This window comes from Canis lupus, chromosome 13 (assembly GCF_011100685.1).
Source record: "Canis lupus familiaris isolate Mischka breed German Shepherd chromosome 13, alternate assembly UU_Cfam_GSD_1.0, whole genome shotgun sequence".
NCBI lineage: Eukaryota > Metazoa > Chordata > Mammalia > Carnivora > Canidae > Canis > Canis lupus.
The window spans coordinates 190330-218274 of NC_049234.1; the positions used below are offsets into that span (position 1 = coordinate 190330).

The window sequence follows — 27945 nt, forward strand, 5'->3', positions numbered from 1 at the left end:
TCCGGGGCGGGGCCGCTGATCTGCTCAGCTCGGGGCAGGAGCGTCCTTGCTGTCCTGGGCCCTCCTGGCCTCTGCCTGTCCCGGGGGGAGGCCGGATCTTGGGCTGTGTCCTGGCGCCCTGTGCTGCGGGGCCTGCGCTGTGGGATTCCCGCTGCCCGAGCCCCTCCGAGCTGCTCCGGGTCCCGCCGTGCGCGCTGCAGCCCTTAGGGAGCTCGGCGCACTCTCCCAGGCGCAGGTGTCTTTAGTGTCCCAGGGAGCCCGAGGGCATCCCCGCCCTCCTGGGTCCTGCTCCAACTCCCTGCGAGCCCCTTTCCGCCCGGGAAGGTTGGTGCAGCTCCTGCTTCTCCAGGACGGGGCTCTCCTGTCCTGGGGACACTCGCCCCCTCCTCCGCCCGGCTCCTTGCGGGGCCCCTCACCCTTGGATGCCTTTTGTTTCTTTATTTCTTTTTCCCGTCTTCCTACCTTGATAGAAGCCCGAACTCTTCTCACTGTAGCGTTTCAGGTGTTCTCTCTTTAAATCTCAGGCCGAATTCGTAGATTTTCAGGATGATTTGAAGGTTATGTAGGTAATTTGGTGGAGACAGGTGACTTGGGGACCCTTCTCTTCCGCCGTCTTGCCCCTCCTCTCCATTAATAATAATTTCGAGTTTTTCATTTTTTATGGATTATCTCTATAGTGAATAGGCATAAAACAGTATTTACAGAATACCAAATAATGGTTCAAGTATCTGTGTACCCACCAGTCGTTTTAGGAAGTTGAATTTTAGGGGTGCCTATGTGGCTCAGTTGGTTAAGCATCTACCTTCAGCTCCGGTCATGATCCTGGGGTCCTGGGATCAAGCTCTGCATCTGGCTCCTTGCTCACCAGGAAGTCTGCTTCTCCTTCTCCCTCTCCCAATGCCCGCCCTGCTTGTGCTGTCTCCCTCTGTCAGATAAATAAATAAAAATCTTAAAAAAAAAAAAGAATCCTCATTTACCTGTGACATAATTAAAAGGAATGAAGTTTAGGGGCTCCTGGGAGACTCAATCAGTTAAGCGTCCAACTCTTGATCTCCGCTCAGGTCTTGATTTTTCATGGTCTTGAGTTCAAGCCCCACGTTAGGCTCTACACACCTACTGAAAAAATAAAATAAACAAAAAGAATGAATTTTAATCCCTCAGAGTAGCTTATGTTCACTGTGGTGTACTACACATTATTTCAGAGGAGTCAGCATGTGCTCTGGTTTGCTAGGAAAGAATTCATGTAAGCATGCTTTATCTTACCTGCTCTGTGTTTTCATTTGATTTACACTTTGATTCTACCTAAGTAGAATCAAGTTCACATGCTTGTCATATACTCAGTCTGGTCAGTATGGTTGGTGTAAGATTTGTACAAACAGAATTTTAAAAATTTTCTCATCTCAAATCAACTTTTTTTTAATGGTAAATAGTATATCATTGTGAATGGTAATAGGATATTTCATGACTTTTATTTGTGCCTTTTAAATTTCTCTTTGAGAAAGATGTACATTTAAACATTGTTTATGATTATGTGAGATTTAGTCCTGGAGTTTCTTTTTACTTCAGAATAGGATATGCAGGTAATATTAATTTTCATAGGTTATATTAATATTTAAAAATTTAAAATACAGCTTTGAGTTTGTCTGTCTACCTATCTGTCTCTTTTAAGACCTGTGAAGTAAAGAATATCCTATAAATGGCCTGGTTCCATTAAATTAATTTTTTTCTCATTATAAAATATGCTTGTACAGAATTTGGAAACTGTCTGATTTGACAAGAAAATAATAAACTTTTGCCTGAGATTACTATCAATTCTAATAGGTTTTGCACATAGCAAGTACCTACTGATCTCCAGTACTTTTTAGGGAGGCTGTGTGGTTTTCTCAGCACTTTGATTTTAATGTTACAGCATATCTCAATTCAGATTGAGCACATTGCAAGTGCTCAGTGCCCACGTGTAGCTAGTGGCTGCTGTAGTGGGCATCTTGTATATGTTGTTGGGTTGTTGTAGTAAACACGATAGAGTTCTTTTCCTCAGAAAGCGTCCTCTAGCAGAGGGAGATAGCTAATGCGCAACAGATATAAGTAAGATAGTAGTGATATGTGCTATAAAGAAAAATACGGCATTGACGTGGGAGGAATTGGAAGGGCTGTATTACCTAGAATACTCAGAGAAGAGCTATTGGAGATGTGGATGTTTGGGCTGAGGCCTGAATGATCGAAAAGGAGTTAGGGGCGCCTGGCTGGCTCACTCTTTTGAGCTTGGGCATTGGCCTTGGCTCCAGTCATGATTTCAAGGTCCTAGGATCAAGCCCCCCATCCAGCTCCCTGCTCAGCCACGCACCTCACCTTTCCGCTCATGCGCATTCTCTCTTCCCTTCAAATAAATAGAATCAAAAAAAAACAAAAAACAAAAAACAAAAAACAAATAAATAGAATCTTTAAAAAAACAAATAAAAATGCTTACTTCTGTGAAAATGCGAGTGACGTTGTCTCCAGTCAGTGGGAACTGCAAATGCAAGGCCCTATGATGGGAAATTCTCCTTGTACTTAGCAAACCAAGTGGTATGACTGGGTTGTAGGAAGCCAGAAAAGTACAAGATGAGATTGGGGAGGTAGGCATGCTCTAGAAGAATTGCAGATGTAAAGGCTATGATAAGAAATTGAGGTTTTATTTTAAGTGAAATGGGAAGCCAGAGGAGGGTTTTAATAGGAGCACAAACAAAACACACATGAATTTGTAAAATACAAGTTAGACACTCACATTTTAAAAATATCTAATTTATTATATATCTAATTCAGTGGATTCAGAAGACCAAACTTTTTTTTAACATCTCAATATCTCTCTCCCATTTTCTTTAATATCTCTCTCCCATTTTCTTTCTTTTTTTTTTTTAATATTTTATTTATTTATTCATGAGAGACACAGGGAAAGAGAGGCAGAGAGAGAAGCAGGCTCCATGCAGGGAGCCCGACGTGGGAGTTGATCCTGGGACTCCAGCATTAGGCCCTGGGCTGAAGGCAGATGCTTAACCGCTAAGCCACCCAGGCATCCCTCTCTTTCCCATTTTCAAAATAAACTTATATGCGAGTCAGTGTGTTATCTATAGATATTTATATGACTTAGGGAGAACTTCTTTTGGACATTTTATATCCATTAAGTATCATTTTCTCAAATTCCAAAAGTGCTCCCGGTGTTTTACTTAATCTAAAGTTCTTGCTTATAATTGGTTTCTAAACAAAATGCCTTTGAAGAGAGACGAAAATTGTTAGAACAGTGGATCTACTACTGATTTTCTTTTTCTTTCCTAACCTTTTGGCAGACATGTGCATTGCGATTGCAATTTCTCTTCTCATGATCCTAATATGTGCCATGGCCACTTATGGAGCATACAAGGTAAGTGGCTTTGAAAGAAGAGGCTGAGCCTTTTCCTTGGTCCTTTATACTTTATAAGAAAGAAGAAGTGATGATTCTCAGTTTCCTCTAAGAACCTTTGGGAGCTTAAATCTCTTATTAAGGAGTGCCTGGGTGGCTCAGTTGGTTAAGCATCTGCCTTCGGCTCAGGTTATGATCGAGCCCCCCATCTGGCTCCCTGCTCAGGGGCGGCCTGCTTCTCCCCTTCCTCTGCCTGCCACTCCCCCTGCTTGTGTTCTTTCTCCTTCTCTCTGTCAAATAAATAAATGAAATAATAAAAAAATAAGTCTCTTATTATGTGGAAAACCATTGCTATAGTCTCAGAAATGTTCACTGAGGCTTGTTTAGTGACCCTCTGTGTGGCTTACCAATTGTCATCATGACCTGGCTTATTGAATTTCTTGTCCTCCAATTTCCTCCAGATTAAGAAAGGATTTGTCTGAATTGCAAAAAAATAATATTTTATGATATTGAACACATTAACACCATCTTTTCTCTCCTCTTTAGCAACGCGCAGCGTGGATCATCCCATTCTTCTGTTACCAGATCTTTGACTTCGCCCTCAACACCTTGGTTGCTGTCACTGTGCTTGTCTATCCAAACTCCATTCAGGAATATATTCGGCAGCTGGTATGTGGCCATTCTGATTACTGTTCCCTTCATGAGGGTAATAATCTACAAGTCAGGGATCTAGACTCAACATACACAAACACACATGAATTTGTGGGTTTTTCCACTTGGATCTGAGTTACTGATTAGAGATTTTTGAATATCAGTTTAAAGATAAGATTTTTTGGTTTCTTAGAATGCTTTGGGACAACATAACCTTCTGAGGTAGATAAGTCAAGAGCTGTGATGACTGTGTTAGACACACCTACATAAATTATAAGCTAGTTACTAATTTGTATTTTTGTAAAGCATAGTTTGCTCAATTATTAGCAGAGGGTAGTTTTTTGCCTCTGCCGTTTGTATGGAAAAAAATGGAACTGTACTATGCTATGGTTTCCAAACTTATTTCACCATAGAACCCCTTTCTTCCTCTTGCATCTTTTTGGGGCTAGTTTTCTGTTGAATGTTCTTTGTGACCATCTGAACAAATGTGGGTAACTGGATATTCAGAAGTTTGTAGAGCGTGTAATACTTCTGTTTCTTTACATTTTTCACCTTTGTTTTTAAAACTGTGAATGTGCCTTAAAATTTAATTTCTCCAGAATCTTAGAATGTTTGAAAGGGAGAGAATGTTCACTCTTTGGAGATTTGCATTGTTTGTGGGCTTGGGGGTGGGAGCAGGGTTTTTCTGGATGCAAACCCATGTGACAATGGGGACTAAGAAGTTCCATAGAAAAGGGAGAGATGGAGGCATGGAAGGAGGGAAGGAAATATAGCAGCAGAAGTTTGTGATTCTATGGCAGTCATGCCTAAATCACATATCTAGTACTCAGCAGACATAGCATGAGAGTAAGTTCAGTTGTCACTGTTATGGTTGTCATTCTTTTTTTTTCTTTTTAATAATAAATTTATTTTTTATTGGTGTTCAATTTACCAACATACAGAATAACACCCAGTGCTCATCCCGTCAAGTGCCCCCCTCAGTGCCCATCACCCAGTCACCCCCACCTCCCGCCCTCCTCCCCTTCCACCACCCCTAGTTCGTTTCCCAGAGTTAGGAGTCTTTATGTTCTGTCTCCCTTTCTGATATTTCCCACACATTTCTTCTCCCTTCCCCTATATTCCCTTTCACTATTATCTATATTCCCCAAATGAATGAGAACATACAATGTTTGTCTTTCTCCGATTGACTTACTTCACTCAGCATAATACCCTCCAGTTCCATCCATGTTGAAGCAAATGGTGGGTATTTGTCATTTCTAATGCCTGAGTAATATTCCATTGTATACATAAACCACATCTTCTTTATCCATTCATCTTTCGATGGACACCGAGGCTCCTTCCACAGTTTGGCTATTGGGGACGGATGAAAGATCTAAATGTGAGACAAGATTCCATCAAAATCCTAGAGGAGAACACAGGCAACACCCTTTTTGAACTCAGCCACAGTAACTTCTTGCAAGATACATCCACGAAGGCAAAAGAAACAAAAGCAAAAATGAACTATTGGGACTTCATCCAGATAAGAAGCTTTTGCACAGCAAAGGATACAGTCAACAAAACTAAGACAACCAACAGAATGGGAGAAGATATTTGCAAATGACGTATCAGATAAAGGGCTAGTTTCCAAGATCTGTAAAGAACTTATTAAACTCAACACCAAAGAAACAAACAATCCAATCATGAAATGGGCAAAAGACATGAAGAGAAATCTCACAGAGGAAGACGTAGACATGGCCAACACGCATATGAGAAAATGCTCTGCATCACTTGCCATCAGGGAAATACAAATCAAAACCACAATGAGATCCCACCTCACACCAGTGAGAATGGGGAAAATTAACAAGGCAGGAAACCACAAATGTTGGAGAGGATGCGGAGAAAAGGGAACCCTCTTACACTGTTGGTGGGAATGTGAACTGGTGCAGCCACTCTGGAAAACTGTGTGGAGGTTCCTCAAAGAGTTAAAAATAGACCTGCCCTACGACCCAGCAATTGCACTGTTGGGGATTTACCCCAAAGATTCAGATGCAATGAAACGCCGGGACACCTGCACCCCGATGTTTCTAGCAGCAATGTCCACAATAGCCACACTGTGGAAGGAGCCTCGGTGTCCATCGAAAGATGAATGGATAAAGAAGATGTGGTTTATGTATACAATGGTTGTCATTCTTAAGCTGTTAGTAACAGCTTCTCTTTGTTTTAGAAACAGGTCCATGTTTTGGTAGCCGATAGTGTCAAGAAAAGGCTGAGTGTATTTCCCATGAGCTGACTGTATATATATTTTCTCTTCTTGTATAGCTTGACTGTTTCTGCATGAGAGGGTTTCTGTGTGACAAGCAGTTTATAGAATTACCTCTGTCTTGGGCAGCCCCGGTGGCGCAGCGGTTTAGCACCACCTGCAGCCTGGGGTTTGATCCTAGGGACCCTGGATCGAGTCCCACATCGGGCTCCCTGCATGGAGCCTGCTTCTCCCTCTGCCTATGCCTCTGCCTGTCTCTCTCTCTCTCTCTCTCTCTCTCTCTCTCTCTGTGTGTGTGTTTCTTTGAATAAATAAATAAAATCTTAAAAAAAAAAAAAGAATTACCTCTGTCTTTAAGGACTTGGGTTTTAATTCTGTAAGGTTGACCCAGTGCCAGGTTTCTAAAATCAACCTTGGAAGGGTGGAGGAAACATGACCTCGACATAGGCTATCAAGTGAGGGGTGGGGAAAGGGTCGTTAGGAGATGCTCAGACAAGCCATATGGCAGCCTTGCGACTACTTGAAGAGTGTGTTGTTTGCTCCATCCTGTTTAGTGCAGAGACTTATAAGAAGCGGAAAGCATGCAACATGCAGGCAAACATTTAGAATCCTCAGAATACCACTTTGACTTTGTTTAAACGTTTTGTACTTATTTGCTCTAGAGCCAACAGTGGCAAAATAATAATACTGGTGACGCTGACAGTAAGCATAATGTCAGTAAAAAAAAAATCACCACCTTCTTTTATTTTTAATTACAAACCAAGTAATACAGGTGAATGTCTTCAGTATGTTCTACTTAAAAATCAGTCTGAGTCCAAGGCGTGGATTCCTAAAGCTCCACAGACAGTGAAGCCTCGCTGATGAGCTGACTTAACAGGAGTCTGGAGGGACTGTTATCTGGAAGGTGGGAGGAGAGCACCCACTTCATTCTAATGCCTGTTCTGTTCATGCAGAGTCTTGTGAAATGCAGTTAAAATAAGTTGTGTGTGTGTTTTATATGTATTGAGTGGACATGGAAACCATGTCCACGTTTCTGGGGGAAGAATTGTGAAGATCTTTGTGAAAGGAGTCACCTACTTCCACTTTAATCTTTTTTTTTTTTTAATCAGACAGAAACAGTATGATTTCATGTTGGTCTTATGAATAACACTAAGTTATTTTATTCTTACCTCTAAGATTAGCACTACAAACACCTTTCCAGTCTCTAAGGGTAGGGACAGGTTTCAGGAGCTGATCACAAAGACTGACTCAGATTTTATTTCTTGAATATTTTGCCCAAAGTGAAAGGAGGCTAAAAAACCACTGGGTGATGTTCACCATGGGGAGGAGGAACTGGGCACATGAGTCTTGGGTTTTTTCATATTCTTCTTTAATATTTGGAACCTCTTTGTTATATCTCAAAATATTGCTAATGTGGAATCCAAACACATGGTATTGGATGCTAAGGAAGAGATAAGAGGGGACGTGGCACCCTGGGCTGCCATCCACGCATGCTGACCCAAGCTGGCGAAGTAGAGGGCTCCCAAGGCACTGTGCATGGTCTTCACGGTGAAGTCCCACCACACCCAACCATGGGAGTCAGCTTTGATCCTCCTTAAAAAGATTTCCTTTGACCTAGTAGTTAATCAATCTGGTCAGATGGTAGGACTTGATCTTTCTTTCCTTCTTTTTTTTTTTTTTAATGCTGTAAATGCCTACTAGTGTAAAGATTCTGCTTTTTGAGGAGAAGTAGCATCAGCAAAAATCCTCTGTATAAATAAGATGGTATTTTAATAGGTTTTCCCTCCTTGCCATGTGCAAGCCCTTTAGAGTGGTCCACAATTTTTAGAAAATCTAAGTGTCACAGGTGTAGAGAGAATACTGACTTCTAACTTTTTGTACAGTAAGGAGGGTAGAGTTACATTTTCAGGTCTCTTGAATCTTTCTCTGATTTTTCTTTTCACGAGTTATTACTGCCTGAATTATGAACACTCTTTGTCACTTTTTCTTTTTTTAGTAGTAGTAGGTGAGAAAGTTTGTAGTGGTCTTAAATAAGAACTATCTGCTTTAATTGTTTTTTAATAAGTACATCTGGTTAATGCCTAAGGAATATAATCTGGAATGAATAATAAGCCTTGCTAATGAAGCACTTTTTATTTGCAGCCTCCTAATTTTCCCTACAGAGATGATATCATGTCGGTGAATCCTACCTGTTTGGTCCTAATTATTCTTCTGTTTATCAGCATTATCTTGACTTTTAAGGTAAGCATGAGTATTTTACTTATGGCTAAATATTATTGAATGTACTCATAATGCTAAGGAAGTAAGCAAACTTGTGTCAGTTCTTTATCTTGCGTTAGATTTTTGAACTGGGTTTTGATTTTCTAACAGTTCTGTTTCTTCTCTTATCTATATGAGAGAGAAACAGTAACCACACTTCCACAGGTCAACCAAGGGTTATTCCAAAATCCATTTGGAGGGGAATACATTAATGCTATACATTAGGTAGTAGGTCTTATATACTGTAACATGCATCACAGTGTCTGTGTGCACATTCTTCTGTAATTTGTTTTGAAAATGTAATATATTCTGAACAATGTTCTCTAACAATCTAGTTTATGAACTTATCAATTTTTAATAAATTACTTATCGTTAGACTTCAAGATGGTTCCTGCTTTTTCACTTAATAGTGCTACATGAATTTTTTAATGCATCTTTCATATGCTTATGTATGTATTTCTTCAAGACATATTTCTTAAAATTACAGGGTATGCATATCTGGAGGGCTTTTGATAGGATGTCAAGTTGACCTCCCCTGATTTGGTGACTCACACCCCGTGAGCCCTGTTTCTGACTCCCTCAACAATTGAGTACTCCCTCTTCTTTTTCATCATTGCAAACCTCATGATAAAAACATCACTATAATTTGTGCTTATATGCAACTAAGAAGTAGAAAATTTCTAAATCGTTACTAGACTTTGAACTTAATTCTTAACATATTTATTATGTCTTACTTTGACATAAAATTAACCAATTCTTTTTTTTAAGATTTTATTTATTTATTCATAGAGACACACAGAGAGAGAGAGAGGCAGAGACACAGGCAGAGGTAGAAGCAGGCTCCATGCAGGGAGCCTGATGTGGGACTCGATCACAGGTCTCCAGGATCACACCCTGGACTGAAGGCAGCACCAAACCGCTGAGCCATCTGGGCTGCCCAGTTAACCAATTCTTAAACAGTCAAGTCTCAGTAAGTTTGAAGAAGCTGTATTTAGGGACACCTGAGTGGCTCAGTGGTTGAGCGTCTGCCTTTGGCTTAGGGCATGATCCCAGGGTCCTGGGATTGAGTCCCACATTGGGCTTCCTGCATGGAGCCTGCTTCTCTCTCTGCCTGTGTCTGTCTGTCTGTCTCTCTGTGTCTCTCATGAATAAATAAATAAAAATCTTAAAAAAAAAACAAAAAACAAAGAAGAAGAAGAAGCTGTATTTAGGGAGAATTGTCCTTTCAGGTAAGTAATATGATGAAGAGGAGTAAAAAGAAAATGATCCATTGGCAGTCGTTTGGGTCTACATTTTCTCCATGAAACTCTGAATATGTCTAGTTTAGTGCTTGATTTGGGCAGATCGAATACACCATGTCGAGGCTTCCCACCCAACCTTCTGGCTTTTTGGTCAGCCCCGAATGTTGTTCCCTCCTGCCCAAATCACCCCTGCTGCAAGTACAGTTGGCAGCAGCCCCCTGGCAAAAGGTCATGAGCTCTCAAACCCTTACTCCCAGCAATTTGTCTTTCAAAGGCAAACTCTTTAATTTCTTCCGTTTTTGGTCCCTCTCCCATGCTTTCAAATTGTGTGTGTATCTTATTCCAGATTTTATCATTTTGACCTGTAGGAAGATTAGTCTGACCCAGCTAGTTCTGTCATTACCAGGAGCTCAAAAGCTAGAACCTCCTAGTGCTCTCGAAGGCATATTAGCTTTGTAGGTATTTTCCTTTGTACTGGAAATGCTTTACCTTGAGATGTGGAGTCAGATTTAGCTTCTCTCACTGCTACTCCTGGCTGTGTGGTTAGAGCCTTGGTTTCTTCATTTAAAAACCAGCAATAATGGTTAAGAAAACATTCTGTGCAATGATTGTGAGGTTTAAAGTGCACAAATGGGTGGGAAGATGCATATTCTTTCATTTTTTTAGTAAATATTTATTAAAGGTCTCCCAGGTGCCAGGCCATGTTCTAGGCATTAGGGTTTGGTTGTGAATAAGAACAATCTCTGAGACTCCTAACTCTGGGAAACGAACTAGGGGTGGTGGAAGGGGAGGTGGGCGCGGGGGTAGAGGTGACTGGGTGATGGGCACTTGATGGGATGAGCACTGGGTGTTATTCTATATATTGGCAAATTGAACACCAATAAAAAATAAATTTATAAAAAAAAAAAAAAGAACAATCTCTGGGGATCCCTGGGTGGCTCAGCGGTTTGGCACCTGCCTTTGGCCCAGGGCACGATCCTGGAGACCTGAGATCGAGTCCTGCATCGGGCTCCTGGCATGGAGCCTGCTTCTCCCTCTGCCTGTGTCTCTGCCTCTTTCTCTCTATGTCTATCATGAATAAATAAATAAAATCTTTTTTTTTAAAAAAAAAAGAACAATCTCTGCCCTGTGGTACTTTTATAAATTGCAAAATACTTAATTATCCTAATGATCTAAACAGAGGCACCATACAAATCTATTTCCAGCTTATGGGAAATGTGTCCTTGTCTAGTATTGAATTACTTACGTATCTATCTCGTAACTGAACCGTGTTTCCTTGAGAACATAGGCACAGTCTACGTTTTATCTTCCTCCTAGCCCTAAGCTGATGCTTTGCATGTAGAGACTTGGTGATTATTCATCAAATAAATATGAGTCTATATGTTGTAATTTCACATCAGTTTCCCCAATTAGTGGCTCTCACAACCTAAATTCACAGTTACTGTTTAATAAAGTTTATCACCACACAGGTTCCCTAGTATCCCAAACCAGGACGTGTATCATTTTCAGTCTGCTCCAAGACCACAGAGGGGACAATGCTTAATCTAGCCCTGCAAATAGATGATGGACATGATTTGTCACTGCATGTTTATTTGGGAAATATCCAAAATATTTAATTCTCTTGAAATTGAATAAAAGTACAGAAATATTGGGATGCCTGGGTGGCTCAGTGGTTGAGCATCTGCCTTTGGCTCAGGGCATGATCCTGGAGACCCAGGATCGAGTCCCACATCGGGCTCCCTGCATGGAGCCTGCTTCTCCCTCTGCCTATGTATCTGCCTCTCTCTCTGTGTCTCTCTGAATAAATAAATAAAATCTTAAAAAATATATATTACAGAAATGTTAAGAAAGAAATACGGTCATTGAACCAAGTTTCTGGGTTTTTAGAGACAGTAGGCAGAGTTTTTTTTCTCCTTGTTGCAGTGTTTAGTAAGTGAATGCACGTGGTGCTGCCAGGAGCTCTCAAGAATACTGCCTGGGCTTGGGAAGCACCGCCCCCTGCCATGGGTTCTTACATTCTCTTTGACCTTCACATTGTAGACTTGTCCTTGCAGAAGTTTCCCCTGGCCTCAACAAGTAGCTACTGTTCACTGCTAAGGTAACATATGAGCAGTCAGTCTTCTTATGTGACACATAATGAGTATGTCCAAACATTCTTTTTCTTTTATATTGGAATTCTCAAAAAGTCTCAGGCTTTGTTTTTTCACTAAAGAAATGTTGGCAATATTGAGTAAAGTGAAGGTTTGAGTAAAAGGAACACTGTGTACATTGTTCAAGAAATACATCCTTCCTGTCTTTCTCATTGCTGATACCTCGTTCCAGATTATTGCAATCCAGAAACATTTCATAAAGTAGCATTATACATTTTCATCTTCCCATCATCACAAAACATTTAGATAATATAAGAAATAATCACCATCAAGTACAAATGCAGCTAAAGACAGCATTCTGAGTATATGACAGGGTATTTTACCTCAGTCTTCCAAGAAATGTTGACAAGCACTCCTTCTGTCCTGAAATGTCTTTGTTATTAAACAACTTTGTTGTGATATAATTCACATATCATAAAACTCACTCGTTTAAAGGGTACAATTCGGTGGTTTTTAGTATATTCACAGAGTTGTGTGAACATAGCTCTGTGGTTAAACAGGATAACTCTAGGACATTTTTATCATTTGCCATTCACCATCACCCTCATCACCCTCAGATCCCTGTCCTCTGGCAACTACTAATCTACTTTTTATCTCTATAGATTTGCCTGTTCTGGACATTTCATATAAATACAATATGTGGTCTCTGTGACTGACTTTCTTTGACTCAGCATGATATTTTCAAGGTTCATCCATGTTGTAGCATGTATCAGGATTTCTTTCCTTTTTATGGTGGAATGATATTCCATTGCATGAATATATCACATTTTGTCTATTTAGTCATCAGTTGATGAGCATTTGGGTTGCTTCCACTTTCTGGCTATTAAGAAAAATGCTGCTGTGAATATTTGTGTACAAGATTCTGTGTGGACATGTTTTCATTTCTCTTGGGCATATACCTAGGAGTGGAATTGCTGGGTCATATGGCTACTCTTTAACCTTTTTGGGAACCACCAAACTATTTTCAAAGCAGCTGAATCATTTTACATTCCCACTTGCAGGGTATGAGAGTTTTAATTTCTCCACATCTTTACTTTTTTTTTTTATTAAAAATTATAAAGTGGTTGAGGCAAGATGGTGGAAGTTAGGGGTCCTCAACTCATCTGGTCCCACAAACTTACCTAGATAAGTTTCAAAACATCCTAAACACCAACGAATTCAACCCAAGATGTAAAGAGACAACAGCTGGAATGGTACAGAGAGAAAAGTTTTCACTTCTAACAAGGTAAGAAGGCGAAAAAAATAAAAAATAAATCAAGTTGGGGAGGGGAACCACGACAAGCTGGGTGAGTGGAGTCATGAAAGCCCAGCCCTGGACAAGCAGGAACTTTAAAAATCCATGCCTGAGTTTTTCCTGCCTGAAAAGTGCTTAGCAGGGAAATAGGGCAGAATTGCAGGAGGGGCAGTGAAGCAACAAGATTCCCGGAGTCACTATAAGAGGAGGGATACCTGGGAGAAAGCTCACTGCAAACCTCAGTCCAATCTTGGTAAAGGACTGAAGCGCACCGCAACCCTCCAGTGCACTTGGGAGAACCCACCTGGTTACATGGACCAGCTCCAGAGTTCCCTTTACCCTAGAGTCCGGCAATGGACAGAGGCAGCTGTCCTCCATTCCCTTAAGGGGAGGTGGCTCCTGGGAGTTTGGGTCCAGTGGCACAGGGCCCTGGATCCGAGGGCGCCAAAGGAGATAAAGCCAGCTGTCCTCTGTTCCCCCTGGGATAGGTGGAAGTGGGGAGGGCACAGGAAATCGATGACTCCTGCCACTAGGCGCCAGGCAAGCTGTGTAGATCAGTGCACCCCCGCCAGTCTCTGGGGTCATCTAGGCCAGTGTGGACCAGGAGACTGCGGTTAGTTACTCATGAGGAGCTCTTGATTCCCCCAGCTGGAAATCTGGCTGCCACCATTTTTTTTCCTCTTCTTTTAACCTTGCACCTGGGAGAGGCGGGGCCTCTAGGGAAAAAAGGCCTCACAGGATAAATATTTCACACTGAGCCCGGCACCTGGCAGGGTGCTGGGATCTCCACCCAGGCACAGGCACCTGAGAATCAGGGCAACAGATTCCTCCAAATCTTCCAAAGAAGACCAGCTGGAAGAACAAGGGAAGAGCAAGTTTACTGAACAAGCAGCGCTAGAAAGGTCCAGGACTGAGGGAAAATAGTATATAGACCTAGAGAGGTTTTTTTGTTGTTGTTCTTTTTTCACTATGACTTGTTTTTTTATCAGGTTAAAAATCTCCAATATTTTTTCTTCTTTCCTGCCTTAAGTACAATTTTTTTCCAACTCTTCATTTTTAAACTTTTTCCTTTTTGACTTTCATATTTCTACAATTACATATTTTACATATATATTTCACTTCAGGATTCCCTTCAACATACTCAATTTAATTTTGGGAGAAATATGAGATATGGGTTTTTTTTTGTTTGTTTGTTTTTGTCTTTTCTGTCTCGTTTTGTTTTACAATGGTGGAAATTTCTATCTTCTAACACACAAAGTACACCCAGAACCAAGTGGAATACTGTGTGGGTTCATTCTGAGAGACTATATTCTCTCTTCCCTCCCATTGTGCCTCCCTTTTCGATCTTATGTTTTTGTGGTTGATACTGGTTCTCTGTATAAGTATTGCTGGTTTATATAAATTTGGGATTGAACATCTTCTAATATACAGAAAAAAATGCACTCAGAACCAAGAGGATCACCCTTTAGGTCCCCTCAGGGAGATTACATACTCTCTCCATGACCACTTGCTCACCACCACCATCTCCCCCCTTTTTTTTCTTCTTTTTTACTTTTTAAAAAATTTTTACTACTTTATTTTAAATTTTGTTTTTCACTTTAGTGACCCGTTTGTTTTATTTTGTTCTGTTGTTCTTTTTCTTTTATTTTCTGGTCTCTGCCCTCTTCGGAATAATCTAGGGGCTGTTTTACTTAGGTCATGGTTCATAGTTTTGACTCAGCCCGCTCGTACAGCCACTTTGCACTGGACAAAATGACTAGAAGGAAGAATTCACCACAGAAGGAAGAACCGGGAGCAGTACTCTCTGCCACAGAGTTACTGAATGTGGACTTAAATACGATGTCAGAAATTCAGAAGTACAATTATAAAGTTACTCGTGGTTCTGGAAAAAAGGGTAAAGGACTCTAGAGACTTCATTAGTGCAAAATGAGATCTAATCAGGCCGAAATTAAAAATACTTGAACTGAGATACAATCCAAACTGGATGCTCTAACTCCTAGGGTTAATGAGTGGAAGAGACACTGAGTGACATAGATGACAAGTTGATGGAAAGAAAAGAAGCTGAGAAAAAAAGATAAAAACAAGAGCCCACAGGAAAGGCTTAGGGAAATAAATGGTAGCTTGAGAAGGAAGAATATAATTGGGATTCCAGAAGAGGCTGAAAGGGAGATAGGTCCACAAAGTATATTTGAACAAATCATGGTTGAGACCATCCCAAATCTGGGAAACAGGCATTCAGATCCAAGAGATAGGGAGGACGCCTACAAAAATCAGTAAAAACTGTTCAAAACCTCAAAATTCAATAGTGAAATTTGCAAATTTCAAAAATAAAAAGAAATTCCTTAAAGCAGGGCAAGACAACAGATTCTTAACTTATAAGGGGAGAAATATCAGATTAACAGCAGACCTCTCCACAGAGACCTGGCAGGCCAGAAAGGGCTGGCAGGATATATTCAGGGTCCTAAATGAGAAGAAAGTGCAGCCAAGAATACTTTATCCTCAAGGCTGTCATTCAGAATAGAAGGAGAGATAAAGAGCTTCCAAGATAGGCAGAAACTGAAAGAATATGTGACCACTAAACAAGCTCTCCAAGAAATATTAAGGGGGACCCTGAGAAAGAAACAGGGATCCCAAAGAAACAATCTACAAAAACAGGGACTGTATAGGTAATACAATGACACTAAATTCATATCTTTCACTAGTTACTTTGAACGTGAGTGGGCTCATTAATATCTCATTTTGATCCCATCAAAAGATGCAGAGTATTGGCCTGGGTAAAAAAGCAAGACCCATCTATTTGCTGTCAACAAGAGACTCATTTTAGATCTAAGGTCATCTCCAGCCTGAAAATGAAAGTTTAGAGAACCATTTACCATTCAAGTGGTCCTCAGAAGAAAGCTGGGGTAGCAATCCTCATATCACATAAAGTTTATACCAAAGACTGTAGTAAGAGATGAAGAGGGACACTATATCATACTTAAAGAGTCTATCTAATAGAAGACCTAACAATCATGAATATTTATGCCCCTAATGTGGGAGCCTCCTAGTATATCAATCAATTGATAACCAAAGTAAAGAGGTACTTAAATAATAATACACTAATAGTAGACTTCAACAAGGCACTCTTAGTAAATGACAGGTATTCTAAGCAGAACATCACCAAAGAAACAAGGACCTTGAATGATACACTGGACCAAATAAATTTCACAGATATATACAGAACATTCCATCCAAATGCACCTGAATACACATTCTTCTCAAGTACACATGGAACTTCTCCAGAATAGACCACATACTGGGTCACAAATCAGGTCTCAACCGATTGGGATTGTCCCCAGCATATTTTCGGATCACATTGCTTTGAAACTAGAACTCAATCACAAGAAATTTGAAAGAAACTCAAACACGTGGAGGTTAAAGAGCATCCTACTAAAAGATGAATGGGTCTACTGGAAAATTAAAGAAGAATTAAAAAGATTAATGGAAATCAATGAAAATGAAGATACAACCGTTTCAAAATCTTTGGAATAGAGCAAAAACAGTCCTAAGAGGGAAATACATTGCAATACAAGCCTCCCTCAAAAAATTGGAAAAAACTCAAATACACAAGCTAACCTTGCACCTAAAGGACTTGGAGAAAGAACAGCAAGTAAAACCGACAACAAGCAAAAGAGAGTTAATAAGGATTAGAGCAAAACTGAATGGAATAGAGACCAACAGAACTGTAGAACAGATCAACAAAACCAGGAGCTAGTTCTTTGAAAGAATTAATAAGATAGATAAACCCCTACCAGCCTTATTTAAAAGAAAGAAGAAAAGACTCAAATTAATCATGAACAAAAGAGGATCACAACCAATACCAAGGAAATACAATGATTTTAAAAACTTATGAGCAGCTATACACCAGTAAATTAGGCAATCTAGAAGAAATGGCTGCATTTCTGGAAACCCACAGGTTACCAAAACTGGAACAGGAAGGAATAGAAAACCTGAACAAGCCAATAACCAGCCAGGAAATTGAAGCAATCATCCAAAACCTCCCAACACTCAAAAGTCCAGGGCCAGGTGGCTTCCCAAGGGAATTCTATCAAACATTTAAAGAAGAAATAATACCTATTCTATTAAAACAAAACAAAACAAAAAAAAACACCCTATTCTATTAAAGCTGTTCCAAAGGATAGAAAGGGATGGAATATTTCCAAACTCGTTTTATGAGGCCAGCATCACATTAATTCCAAAACCAGACAAAGACCTCACCACAAAGGAGAATTATAGACCAATATCCAGATGAACAGATTTAAAAATTCTCAACAAGATACTAGCCAATAGGATCCAACAGTACATTAAGAAGATTATTCACCATGACCCAAGCAGAATTTATCCCCGGGATACAAGGGTTGTTCAACACTTGTAAAACAATCAACGTGATAGATCGCATCAATAAGAGAAAAAACAAGAACCATATGATCCTCCCAATAGATGCAGAGAAAGCATTTGACAAAATACAGCATCCGTTACTGATTAAAACTTTTCAAAGTGTAAGGATAGAGGGAACATTCCTCAATATCTTAAAAGGCATCTATGAAAAGCCCACAGTGAATATCATTCTCAATGGGGAAATACTGGGAGCCTTTCCCCTAAGATCAGGAACAAGACAGGGATGTCCACTCTCACCACTGCTATTCAGCATAGTACTAGAAGTCCCAGCCTCAACAATCAGACAACAAAAAGAAATAAAAGGCATTCAAATTGGCAGAGAAGAAGTCAAAGTCTCCCTCTTTGCAGATGACATGATACTGTATACAGAAAACCCAAAAGACTCCACCCCACAATTGCTAGAACTCATACAGCAATTTGGCAGTGTGGCAGGATATAAAGTCAATGCCCAGAAATCCGTGGCATTTCTATACACTAATAATGAGACTGAAGAAAGAGAAATTAAGGAGTCAATCCCACTTACAGTTGCAATCAGAAGCATAAGGTACCTAGGAATAAACCTAACCAAAGAGATAAAGGATCTATCCCCTAAAAACGCCAGAGCACTTCTGAAAGAATTTTTTGGAAGATGTAATGAGATGAAAAAACATTCCATGACCATGAATTGGAAGAATAAATATTATGAAAATGTCTGTTTTACACATTCAGTGCAATCCCTATCAAAATACCATAGACTTTCTTGACAGAGTTGGAACAAATCATCTTAAGATCTGTATGGAATCAGAAAAGAGCCTGACTAGCCAGAGGAATATTGAAAAAGAAAACCAATGCCAGGGGCATCACAAGGCCGGATTTCAAGCTGTATTTCAAAGCTGTGATCATCAAGACAGTGTGGCACTGGCACAAGAACAGACACCTAGATCAATGGAACAGAATAGAGAACCCAGAAATGGGCCCTCAACTTATGGTCAACTAATATTCGATAAAGGAGGAAAGACTATCCACTTTCGGCAGAAGGACAGTCTTGTCAATAAATGGTGCTGGGAAAATTGGACAGCCACGTGCAGGAGAATGAAACTGGACCATTTTCTTACACCATACACAGAGATAAACTCAAAATGGTTGAAAGATCTAAGTGTGAGACAAGATTCCATCAAAATCCTAGAGGAGAACACAAGCAACACTCTTTTTGAACTTGGCCACAGCAACTTCTTGCAAGATACATCTATGACGGCAAGGGAAACAAAAACAAAAATGAACCATTGGGACTTACTCAAGCTAAAAAGCTTCTGCACATCTAAAGAAACAGTCAACAAAACTGAAAACTTACAGAATGGGAGAAGATATTTGCAAATGACGTATAAGATCAAGAGCTAGTATCCAAGATCTGTAAAGAAGTTATTAAACTCAACACCCAAGAAACAATCTAATCATGAAATGGGCAGAAGTCATGCATGGAATTTTCAAAGACATAGACATGGCCAACAAGCACATGAGAAAATGCTCTGCATCACTTGCCATCAGGGAAATACAAATCAAAACCACGAGATACCACCTCACACCAGTGAGAATTATGAAAATTAACAAGAGAGGAAACAACAAATACTGGTGAGGATGTGGAGAAAGGGGAACGGTCTTGCACTGTTGGTTGGAATGCAAACTGGTGCTGCCACTCTGGAAGACTGTGTGGAGGTTCCTCAAAGAGTTAAAAATAGAGCTATCCTATGACCCAGCAATTGCACTGCTGGGGATTTACCCCAAACATACAGATGTAGTGAAAGACTGAGACACCTGCACCCCAATGTTCATAGCAGCAATGTCCACAACAGCCAAACTGTGGAAGGAACATCAACAGATGAATGGATAAAGAAAATGTGGTCTATATATACAATGGAATATTACTCACCCATCGGAAAGGACGAATACCCACCATTTGCTTCGACGTGGATGGAATTTCACTCTGAGTGAAGTAAGTCATTCGGAGGACCATCATATGGTTTCACTGATACGGGGAATACAAGAAATAGTGAAAGGTATTATAAGGAAAAGGAGGGGAACTGAGTGTTTAAAATTAGAGAGGGTGACAAACCATGAGAGACTCCTAACTCTGTGAAACAAGCAAAGGGTTGCAGAAGGGCTGGAGGGTGGGGGGTGGAGTAACTGGGTGACCGCCACTGAGGAGGGATGGGATGAGTACTAGGTGTTATACTATATGTTGGCAAATTGAATTTACATTTAAAAATGTAAAAAAAATTGTAAAGCTGGAAAGCAATTTTTTTTAGTTTTTTTTATTGGAGTTCAATATGCCAACATATAGCATAACACCCCGTGCTCATCCCGCCAAGTGCCCCCCTCATTGCCCATCACCCAGTCGCCCCAACCCCCCACCCACTTCCCCTTCCACTACCCCTTGTTCATTTCCCAGAGTTAGGTGTCTCTCATGTTTTGTCACCCTCACTGATATTTTCACTCATTTTCTCTCCTTTCCCTTTATTCCCTTTCACTAATTTTTATATTCCCCAAATGAATGAGACCATATAATGTTTGTCTGGAAAGGGATTTTGAAGTCCTCTAATTCTAATTCAGTCCCAGGTAACTGGAATGGTAGTGCAGGTGGCTCAAGAGCTACACATCTCAGGGCAGCCCGGTGGCTCGGGGGTTTAAGCGCCGGCTTTTGGCCCGGGGCATGATCCTGGGGACCCAGGATCGAGTCCCACGTCGGGCTCCGTGCATGGATCCTGCTTCTCCCTCTGCCTATGTCTCTGCCTCTCTCTCTCTCTCTCTCTGTGTCTATCATGAATAAATAAATAAAATCTTTAAAAAAAAAAAAAGCTGCACATCTCCCACGAACTCAGGCTTTATTCTTGGCATGTCTTTATTCTGGACATTAATTTTAATTATCTTATTTAGATATTTCATTACGAAGATAGAGATGTCGGGATCCCTGGGTGATGCAGCGGTTTGGCGCCTGCCTTTGGCCCAGGGTGCGATCCTGGAGACCCGGGATCGAGTCCCACGTCGGGCTCCCGGTGCATGGAGCCTGCTTCTCCCACTGCCTATGTCTCTGCCTCTCTCTCTCTCTCTCTCTCTCTCTCTCTGTGTGACTATCATAGATAAATAAAAATTTAAAAAAACGAAGATAGAGATGTCTTAGTGAATTTTATTTACCATGAAACCAATTTATTTGCTGTGAACGTTTTTTTAAATTACCTTGAATATAATATGACTTGTTTAATCGTATATAATCATACAGAATAAAATTCCCAAAGTCAGAGTTAAAATGTGATGTGCAGTGGGCTAATGAATTGATTGATGTGTGACATTGGCAGCAATAAATGTTTGTGTGTGATTGCTCCTTCCAACTAGCTTGTCTCAGAAGTTCTGCTCTCCCCTGACCCTTCTACCACCTCCTCCTAGGGTGGTGTTATAGAATAAGCGACAGCAGCACCCTTTGCCAGAAAGTTACTATACACAACATTCGTAATTTAAAAGACTTTTTAACTTAGTAGAGTTACTATGTGCACTTACAAGTTAGTAAATAATAGTTTTGTAATATGGTTTTCTTGGTGGGGGTACTTAAAATTGTCTGATGTTTGGAAGTTAAAGATCTAATAATCACTACTCACTTACAGGGTTACTTGATTAGCTGTGTTTGGAATTGCTACCGATACATCAATGGCAGGAACTCCTCCGATGTCCTGGTTTATGTTACCAGCAATGACACTACGGTAGGTGTGAAGTCATTTAAAGTGGAGATCTCCACACATCTACTTTAAGACAGCTTCTAGATGTCTCTGGTGTTTACTATATTTTTACCATTGTTTAAATAGCCTTATGAGCTGCTTAGTCATCAAAAGATTTGTAGTTGGATGAAATTTATTTTCTTCATAGGATATTAAATGCTATATAACTCATTTATTTAAATGTATTTAAATAAGCTCTGGCTTGTTTTTAAAAATACTACAGATAGCGGGCAGCCCGAGTGGCTCAGCGGTTTAGCGCCGCCTTCAGTCCAGGGCCTGATCCTGGAGACCTGGGATCAAGTCCCACGTTGGGCTCCCTGCATGGAGCCTGCTTCTCCCTCTTCCTGTCTCTCTGTATGTCTCATGAATAAATAAATAAAAATCTAAAAAAAATAAAATAAAATAAAGGACAAATTTATTTTAAAAAATTACAGATGGATAATATAAATGTACCTTCCCCATATTCATATATCTTAAACTTGAATTATGAAACCCATGGTATAAAATTCTAGGTATCAATTCTGCTTAGTATAACTACTATCTCACTTGATATGTGAATTGAAACCTAGAAATGATATTATATAGCTAGAGAAATAAGAATGGCAGAGATTGCTGTTTTTAAGTCTTGTTCTGCTCCTAGTTGTTCATCCTTAAAATTTTTATGCCTATTTAATATGATTATGGAAAGCATGTCATTACTGGAAGAGCTCTCAAAAGCATTTGTCCTTTAGGTAAATTATCTCAAACTGCCTGGCTCATAGGAAAAATGTAAGTCCTCTAGGCATTAACTTCTCCATGTCTCCATCGTCTTTATATTCAGCACAGTGTGTGACACAATGCTCAGAACAAGTAAGTGATCAAGGAGTGGTTAATACAAAGGTTGGTGATGGATGATACAATGTGGGATGGGTCATAATGGATAGGACTGGAGGGGATAGAGTAGACAGGACACACGGAATGGTAAATACAAAGGACATGTTAAACCCAAACTAAAATAAGAGTCTTATATTTTGTTTTGTTTTTTAAATTGTGGTGACTTACTCTGTGACCTTACTGAAATAATTTAAAATAATTTAATCTGTTCCTGGCTTGACTTCCCTGTGTATAAAATGGGAACAAATCAATTTCATACCTTATATTAAATATATAGGTACCAGCTGATATACTGATAACTATGTGGAATTTCTGAGAGAAGGCATTTGTACACAAATAGTTCTCCTTAGTGCTTACCAAACATTTGTTGAGTTGACTCACATATGTGTGAGCAGTGGTTTAAGAAGAGGCTCTGCCACGATTAGATGCACAAAACCCAGCATACCAGATGCTGAGGAGGCCCTTTGGTGGTGGTGGGGGTGGTCTGCAGGATCCTATGCCCTGATTACAGTAAACACATGTTCTCTTCAACCCTTTAACGAATTTCTCTCAGGTCAGTAAGTCTCTTTAAAGAAATAGCTGTGCGTAATGATCGTAATTTTGATAAAATTAATGGCTTAAAGAATTTTCTCCTTCTCTTTGAGTTTCTGGGTATTTTGTAACCTATAAGTTTCTTTCTGCCTTTTCTTAAATAAGAAATCTCAGAATACATTTATTGTCCTTCTGATCTAATGAAAAATCTAAACAATTTTGAGATTTTTGAGTTTGAGGAACTAATAAAATTGCTAAACAAGTAAGATGCCACAGAATATCATCCTAAATATCACGATGTGTGGGACTTACAGAACCTTGAGAAGTATCTCAGAAAATAATGCCCATGTTGCACGCATTTGTGTTAATACACTGTCGATGGTTGTTTTTTCAGTGCTTTTTTTTTTTTTAAAGATTTTATTTATTTATTCATGATAGTCACAGAGAGAGAGAGAGAGAGGCTCAGAGACACAGGCAGAGGGAGAAGCAGGCTCCGTGCACCAGGAGCCCGACGTGGGATTCGATCCCGGGTCTCCAGGATCGCGCCCTGGGCCAAAGGCAGACGCCAAACCACTGCGCCACCCAGGGATCCCCAAATTTAAGCCAGGTTTTCTAGGCATTTGTAGGGCAACTATTTGAACCATCCCAAGGAATTTAATAATCCCAGCTTTTGGCCTTGATAGACCTCCAATTGAGAGCTTTTTCCTCCTGCAAGTGGGTTGGCTAAGAGCATCACCTAATCCTTTGGCTCTTTTAAAGGGTATCTTTTTCCTGAGAAAGTTTTAATTCTTCCATATTTGTGATTTTGCTTTTACATTTAAATCAAGCTTATATTTAACACACTGTAGTAGAAAATCTATAAAAGAATAATTTGCTTGCAAAACAGTCACTAAAACTTTGAAAAATAGTAGCAGAAGCTGTTATCTGCAGTGTTATCTACTGTCTCTTATACAAAGATTTATTCCATAAGGCTCGTTTTGGTTTACTATCAGAAAAAAAAGTAATACACACCTTCCTCTCTCCCTCCCACTCTGTTCCTTTCTTTCTGTATCCATCTGTGTGTCTATCCATTAATATATGGAATAAAAACATTATAGCCCAATTACCATTTGCCTTATTTCTGGGTCATTTTAATACTTGGCGGTATGTCCAATACCACAAGCCCTCTCATCCTTCCATAAATGCATGGGATAAAGTGATTTGTTGGGACGCCTGGGTGGCTCAGCTGTTTAACGCCTGCCTTCGGCCCTGGGCGTGATCCTGGAGTCCCTGACCGAGTTCCACATCGGGGTCCCTGCATGGAGCCTGCCTCTCCCTCTGCCTGTGTCTCTGCTTCTCTCTCTCTTTCTTGTGTCTCTCATGAATAAATAAATTAAATCTTTTAAAATAATAATAAAGTGATTTGTTGAGCTTTAGTACATGCCATGTACAATCTAAGAAGCACATTATGTGGACTTATTTGACTAACCTTGTGAGAGAGAGACGATTATGACCCTGTCTACAGATGAAGAAAAGTAAGGATTTAGAAGATGAGTGGGGATGCCTGGGTGGCTCAGCGGTTGAGCATCTGCCTTCGGCTCAGGTCTTAATCCTGGGGTCCTGGGATTGAGTCCCATATCAGGCTCCCCGCAAGGAGGAGCTTCTCCCTCTGCCTGTGTCTCTGCCTCTCTCTGTATCTCTCATGAATAAATAAATAAAATCTGTTTTTAAAAAAAGCGAAATAAGAAGGTAAGTGGCCAGCCTGAAGTCTCAAAGCTGGGATTGGTGGACCCAGATGGTCTGTCCGCAGCCCCTGCTTTCAGCCTCTACCCCCAAGGGCCCCAGGCTTCTCAAAATAGTAGCAAACAGGAAAAAGCAGTGTTTGTATGGCAGGGTCTTGTGACTGGACACCAGTTGGGAAACTCTGCACTTCCCAATGGAAAATAAATTCTATTTATCAGCCCTCTCCACTAGCAGATAAGCTGTCTGCTAGTTCAATTAACGTGGTACCCTCGGTATCTGGCATACAGCAGGACCAATGCTCGTGGATGAAATGAGCAGTATCTAATATATCATCTCTCTTGTTCTCTTTTTTTTCTCTTTCATGTGGAGGAAATTGCCTAAGTTGTGTGAACAGGCTCAGCTCCATGCCTGTACCCCCAGCCGCCCAGCCAACCCCTGAGAGAGCACACCACAGGGCTTACTCCATTTCTTCCATATATGCTGCTTTCCTTTGATTGTAGTGAACGGTAGCAGTGTACACCTGTCACCTTGGCCAGGAACCCGGAAGTCATTTTTAAACTTATTACAATTAGTCTTTTACATAAGTCTTTTTAGCTCTCCTTTCTCTTCAGTTCTTTTCTCTTTGCTGCTGCCAGAGTGATCTAAATCATAAAACTGATCTGTCAGCAGTAAAATGCCGGGACACCTGCACCCCGATGTTTCTAGCAGCAATGTCCACAGTAGCCAAACTGTGGAAGGAGCCTCGGTGTCCATCGAAAGATGAATGGATAAAGAAGATGTGGTCTATGCATACAATGGAATATTACTCAGCCATTAGAAACGACAAATACCCACCATTTGCTTTGACGTGGATGGAACTTACAGGGTATTATGCTGAGTGAAATTTAAGTCCATCGGAGAAGGACAAACATTATATGGTCTCATTCATTTGGGGAATATAAAAAATAGTGAAAGGGAATAAAGGGGAAAGGAGAAAAAATAAGTGGGAAATATCAGAAAGGGAGACAGAACATGAAAGATTCCTAACTCTGGAAAACAAACTAGGGGAGGTGGGTGGGGGGTGGGGGTGACTGGGTGGCAGGCACTGAAAGGGCACTTGACGGGATGAGCACTGGGTGTTATTCTGTATGTTGACAAATTGAACACCAATAAAAAGTAAATTTATTAAAAATAAATAAATAAAATAAAATTTAAAAAATAAAAGATATAATACAGTAAACTTAAAAAAAAACTGATTTGTCAGCCCCTTATTTAAAAGTCTTCACAGAGTTCTGCCATTTATTACTGCAGCATTTCTCAGCTGTGCCGTCACTCCTCTTTGCTCTATAATAGTCATTTGTGACTTGTGGGGTAATATTTAAAAATCTAAGTTTGCCAGCAGTTTGATTTTTTTTTCCCTTTCAGTAAATAGGAATAGATTCAGGATTATCCCTACAGTAACATCAGTCTCAGCTGCTTGCGTTCTAATATTTTCATGAAATGAGAAAAGGGAGCAGAATTATAACCTCGTCCTGCCAACTCTTATCTTATTTGTGAGGCAACTTTGAGGGGCTGTTACTGATTTCTCAGCAGTTGGTGCTCTCATGAGCTGTTGTGCCCAAATGAATACCAAGCCCCTTGCTTCCCACCCTATGCCTCCCCAAAAGAGCCAAAGCAAGGAAAAGAAGTCTCCATTTACAATGGTATTTTCTTTAGTTTTTCGTGTTTTGTGGGAAGAAATAAGGCAGTTGATTTCATAAAAATAATCTGTGTCTGCCCATGGAGGTCTCTTCCATTTGGACATTACCAAAGCTCCCAGCACCCCTCCCACTCCCCCAAAATGGTGAGGACCACTGGTTTCTATGGAAGAAGGTACCGTGCTCCTGTCATTGCTTACAAGACCAGCTGGGATTGAGCCTGTTGTTCCAGGCTCATCTCTTGTAATCCTGCCTCATGCACTTAGCTAGACAGCAAACTACCTACACTGCTGCATGTGTGCCTTGGTCTTTCCTGACATAGAGTTTGCATGTGCTTCCCTCCACCCACGACCCCCCCGCCATGGGCGCTGCTAAGCCAACATAGGGCATCCTGCTCCAGATTTCACCCTGTTCTCTCCATCTCTGCTTCTCAGCCTAGCTGGCCTCCAACAGGAGCCTGGATGTATGTGGGTAGGGAGTGAGTGCACGGATATGCTGTTACAACCAAATCTTACTTTGGGTTGTAGATTAGAACCATATGTCCACACTTCTCACAGTAAAAATGGCATCCATTTTTCATAGAGAGTGGCCTTTCTCATGCAGTTACTTTTGTTTAGATCCAGTAAAGGAGATACGAGGTAGAGATGGCAAATCCTGTTGTAGGGGGAGATGAATGTACTGTCTACTCCTAGCTTTTGAGATAAAAGGAGTCATGAGCTGGCTGTTTCCGAAGGAGTTGCTCACCACAACCTTTGGGCTCTCCTTCCATATTGAAGAACAGGAATATCTTCAGGATTCTTGAGACACGGTCTATATCAAATAGGTTGTTAGTTCAGTGAGCTTCCCGTGTAGGCCTTTATCCTATCATCTGTTTGCTTCAACAAGGAGGCCCAGAGCAGCTTCAATTTTAGCCTCTACCACATTCTGCCACCGCCAGAGCCGAGAAAGGAAAGGAGAACTTATTTTCTAACCCAAGTAAATGAATGTATAAATAGAGGGCTTACTGGTGTTACTTTCTTGAGGAAAGCAAGGAGCTGAACTAGTTGGATAAAATGATAGTTGTTTTTTTTTTTTTAAGATTTTATTCATTTGAGAGGGGGGCAAGAGAGTGAGAGAGAGAGAGAGAGAGAGCAGGAGCAGGGGGAGGGGCAGAAGAAGAGGGAGAAGCAGACTCCCTTTCTGAGCAGGAAGCCCATTGTGGGGCTTGATCCCAGCACCCTGGGACCATGCCCTGAGCCAAAGGCAGACACTTGAACCAACTGAGCCACCTGGTGCCCCTAAAATAATACTGTTTAAGGAGGATTGCTGCCATTCATTGAGCACACAGATGCTAAGCTTGTACTCCACGTTAGGTATGTTAACTCCCTTAGATCCTTACAACACTGAGTGCAAGGGAGCCTGTCTTCATTTTATAAGTATAGAAGCTACAGTTCAGGTACATTTAGTAACAGAGGACCCCAGGAATCATCAATCACAGGGCTAGAATTTGAACCCTGGTCTGATTTCAGATGCTGTGTTTGTCCACCACCATATTGCCTCTAGAATTTAATCATGGCCACACATTTTACTAAGGGATAGAACTCACATTTGAACACCCCTTTGTCTAAGAACCATTTATGAGAAAGGAATATGGAAGTATGAGACTCTTGCCTTTTAGAAACTTCTTGGAGAGGAGAAAGGTAAATGTATATGAGACAGTTCAGAGTACAAGATAATCTATAATTAATAAATTGCATAAGTGCTTCAGAAAATGATTTTGTGTCTTGAGTTCAAAGGGTTATATTATTGCTGCCATTTCCATTGTTTTTCTTAT

The 27945-nt window shown here is 40.5% G+C and overlaps 1 protein-coding gene across 2 annotated transcripts in view; it reads left to right on the forward strand.

Annotated features, from left to right (window-relative positions):
- Positions 1-27945, forward strand: part of LAPTM4B (lysosomal protein transmembrane 4 beta) — an 86010-nt gene that overhangs the window by 42686 nt on the left and 15379 nt on the right. The window contains exons 3-7 of one of the 2 annotated variants that reach the window (XM_038555131.1): positions 3324-3397; positions 3923-4045; positions 8409-8507; positions 21220-21315; positions 24826-25253. In XM_038555131.1, coding sequence (XP_038411059.1) covers positions 3324-3397; positions 3923-4045; positions 8409-8507; positions 21220-21315; positions 24826-24837 — 404 coding nt within the window. In that variant the 3' untranslated portion in view covers positions 24838-25253. Of the gene's footprint in view, positions 1-3323; positions 3398-3922; positions 4046-8408; positions 8508-21219; positions 21316-24825; positions 25254-27945 lie in introns of those variants that run through there. The other variant, XM_038555130.1, reaches the window with a different exon arrangement.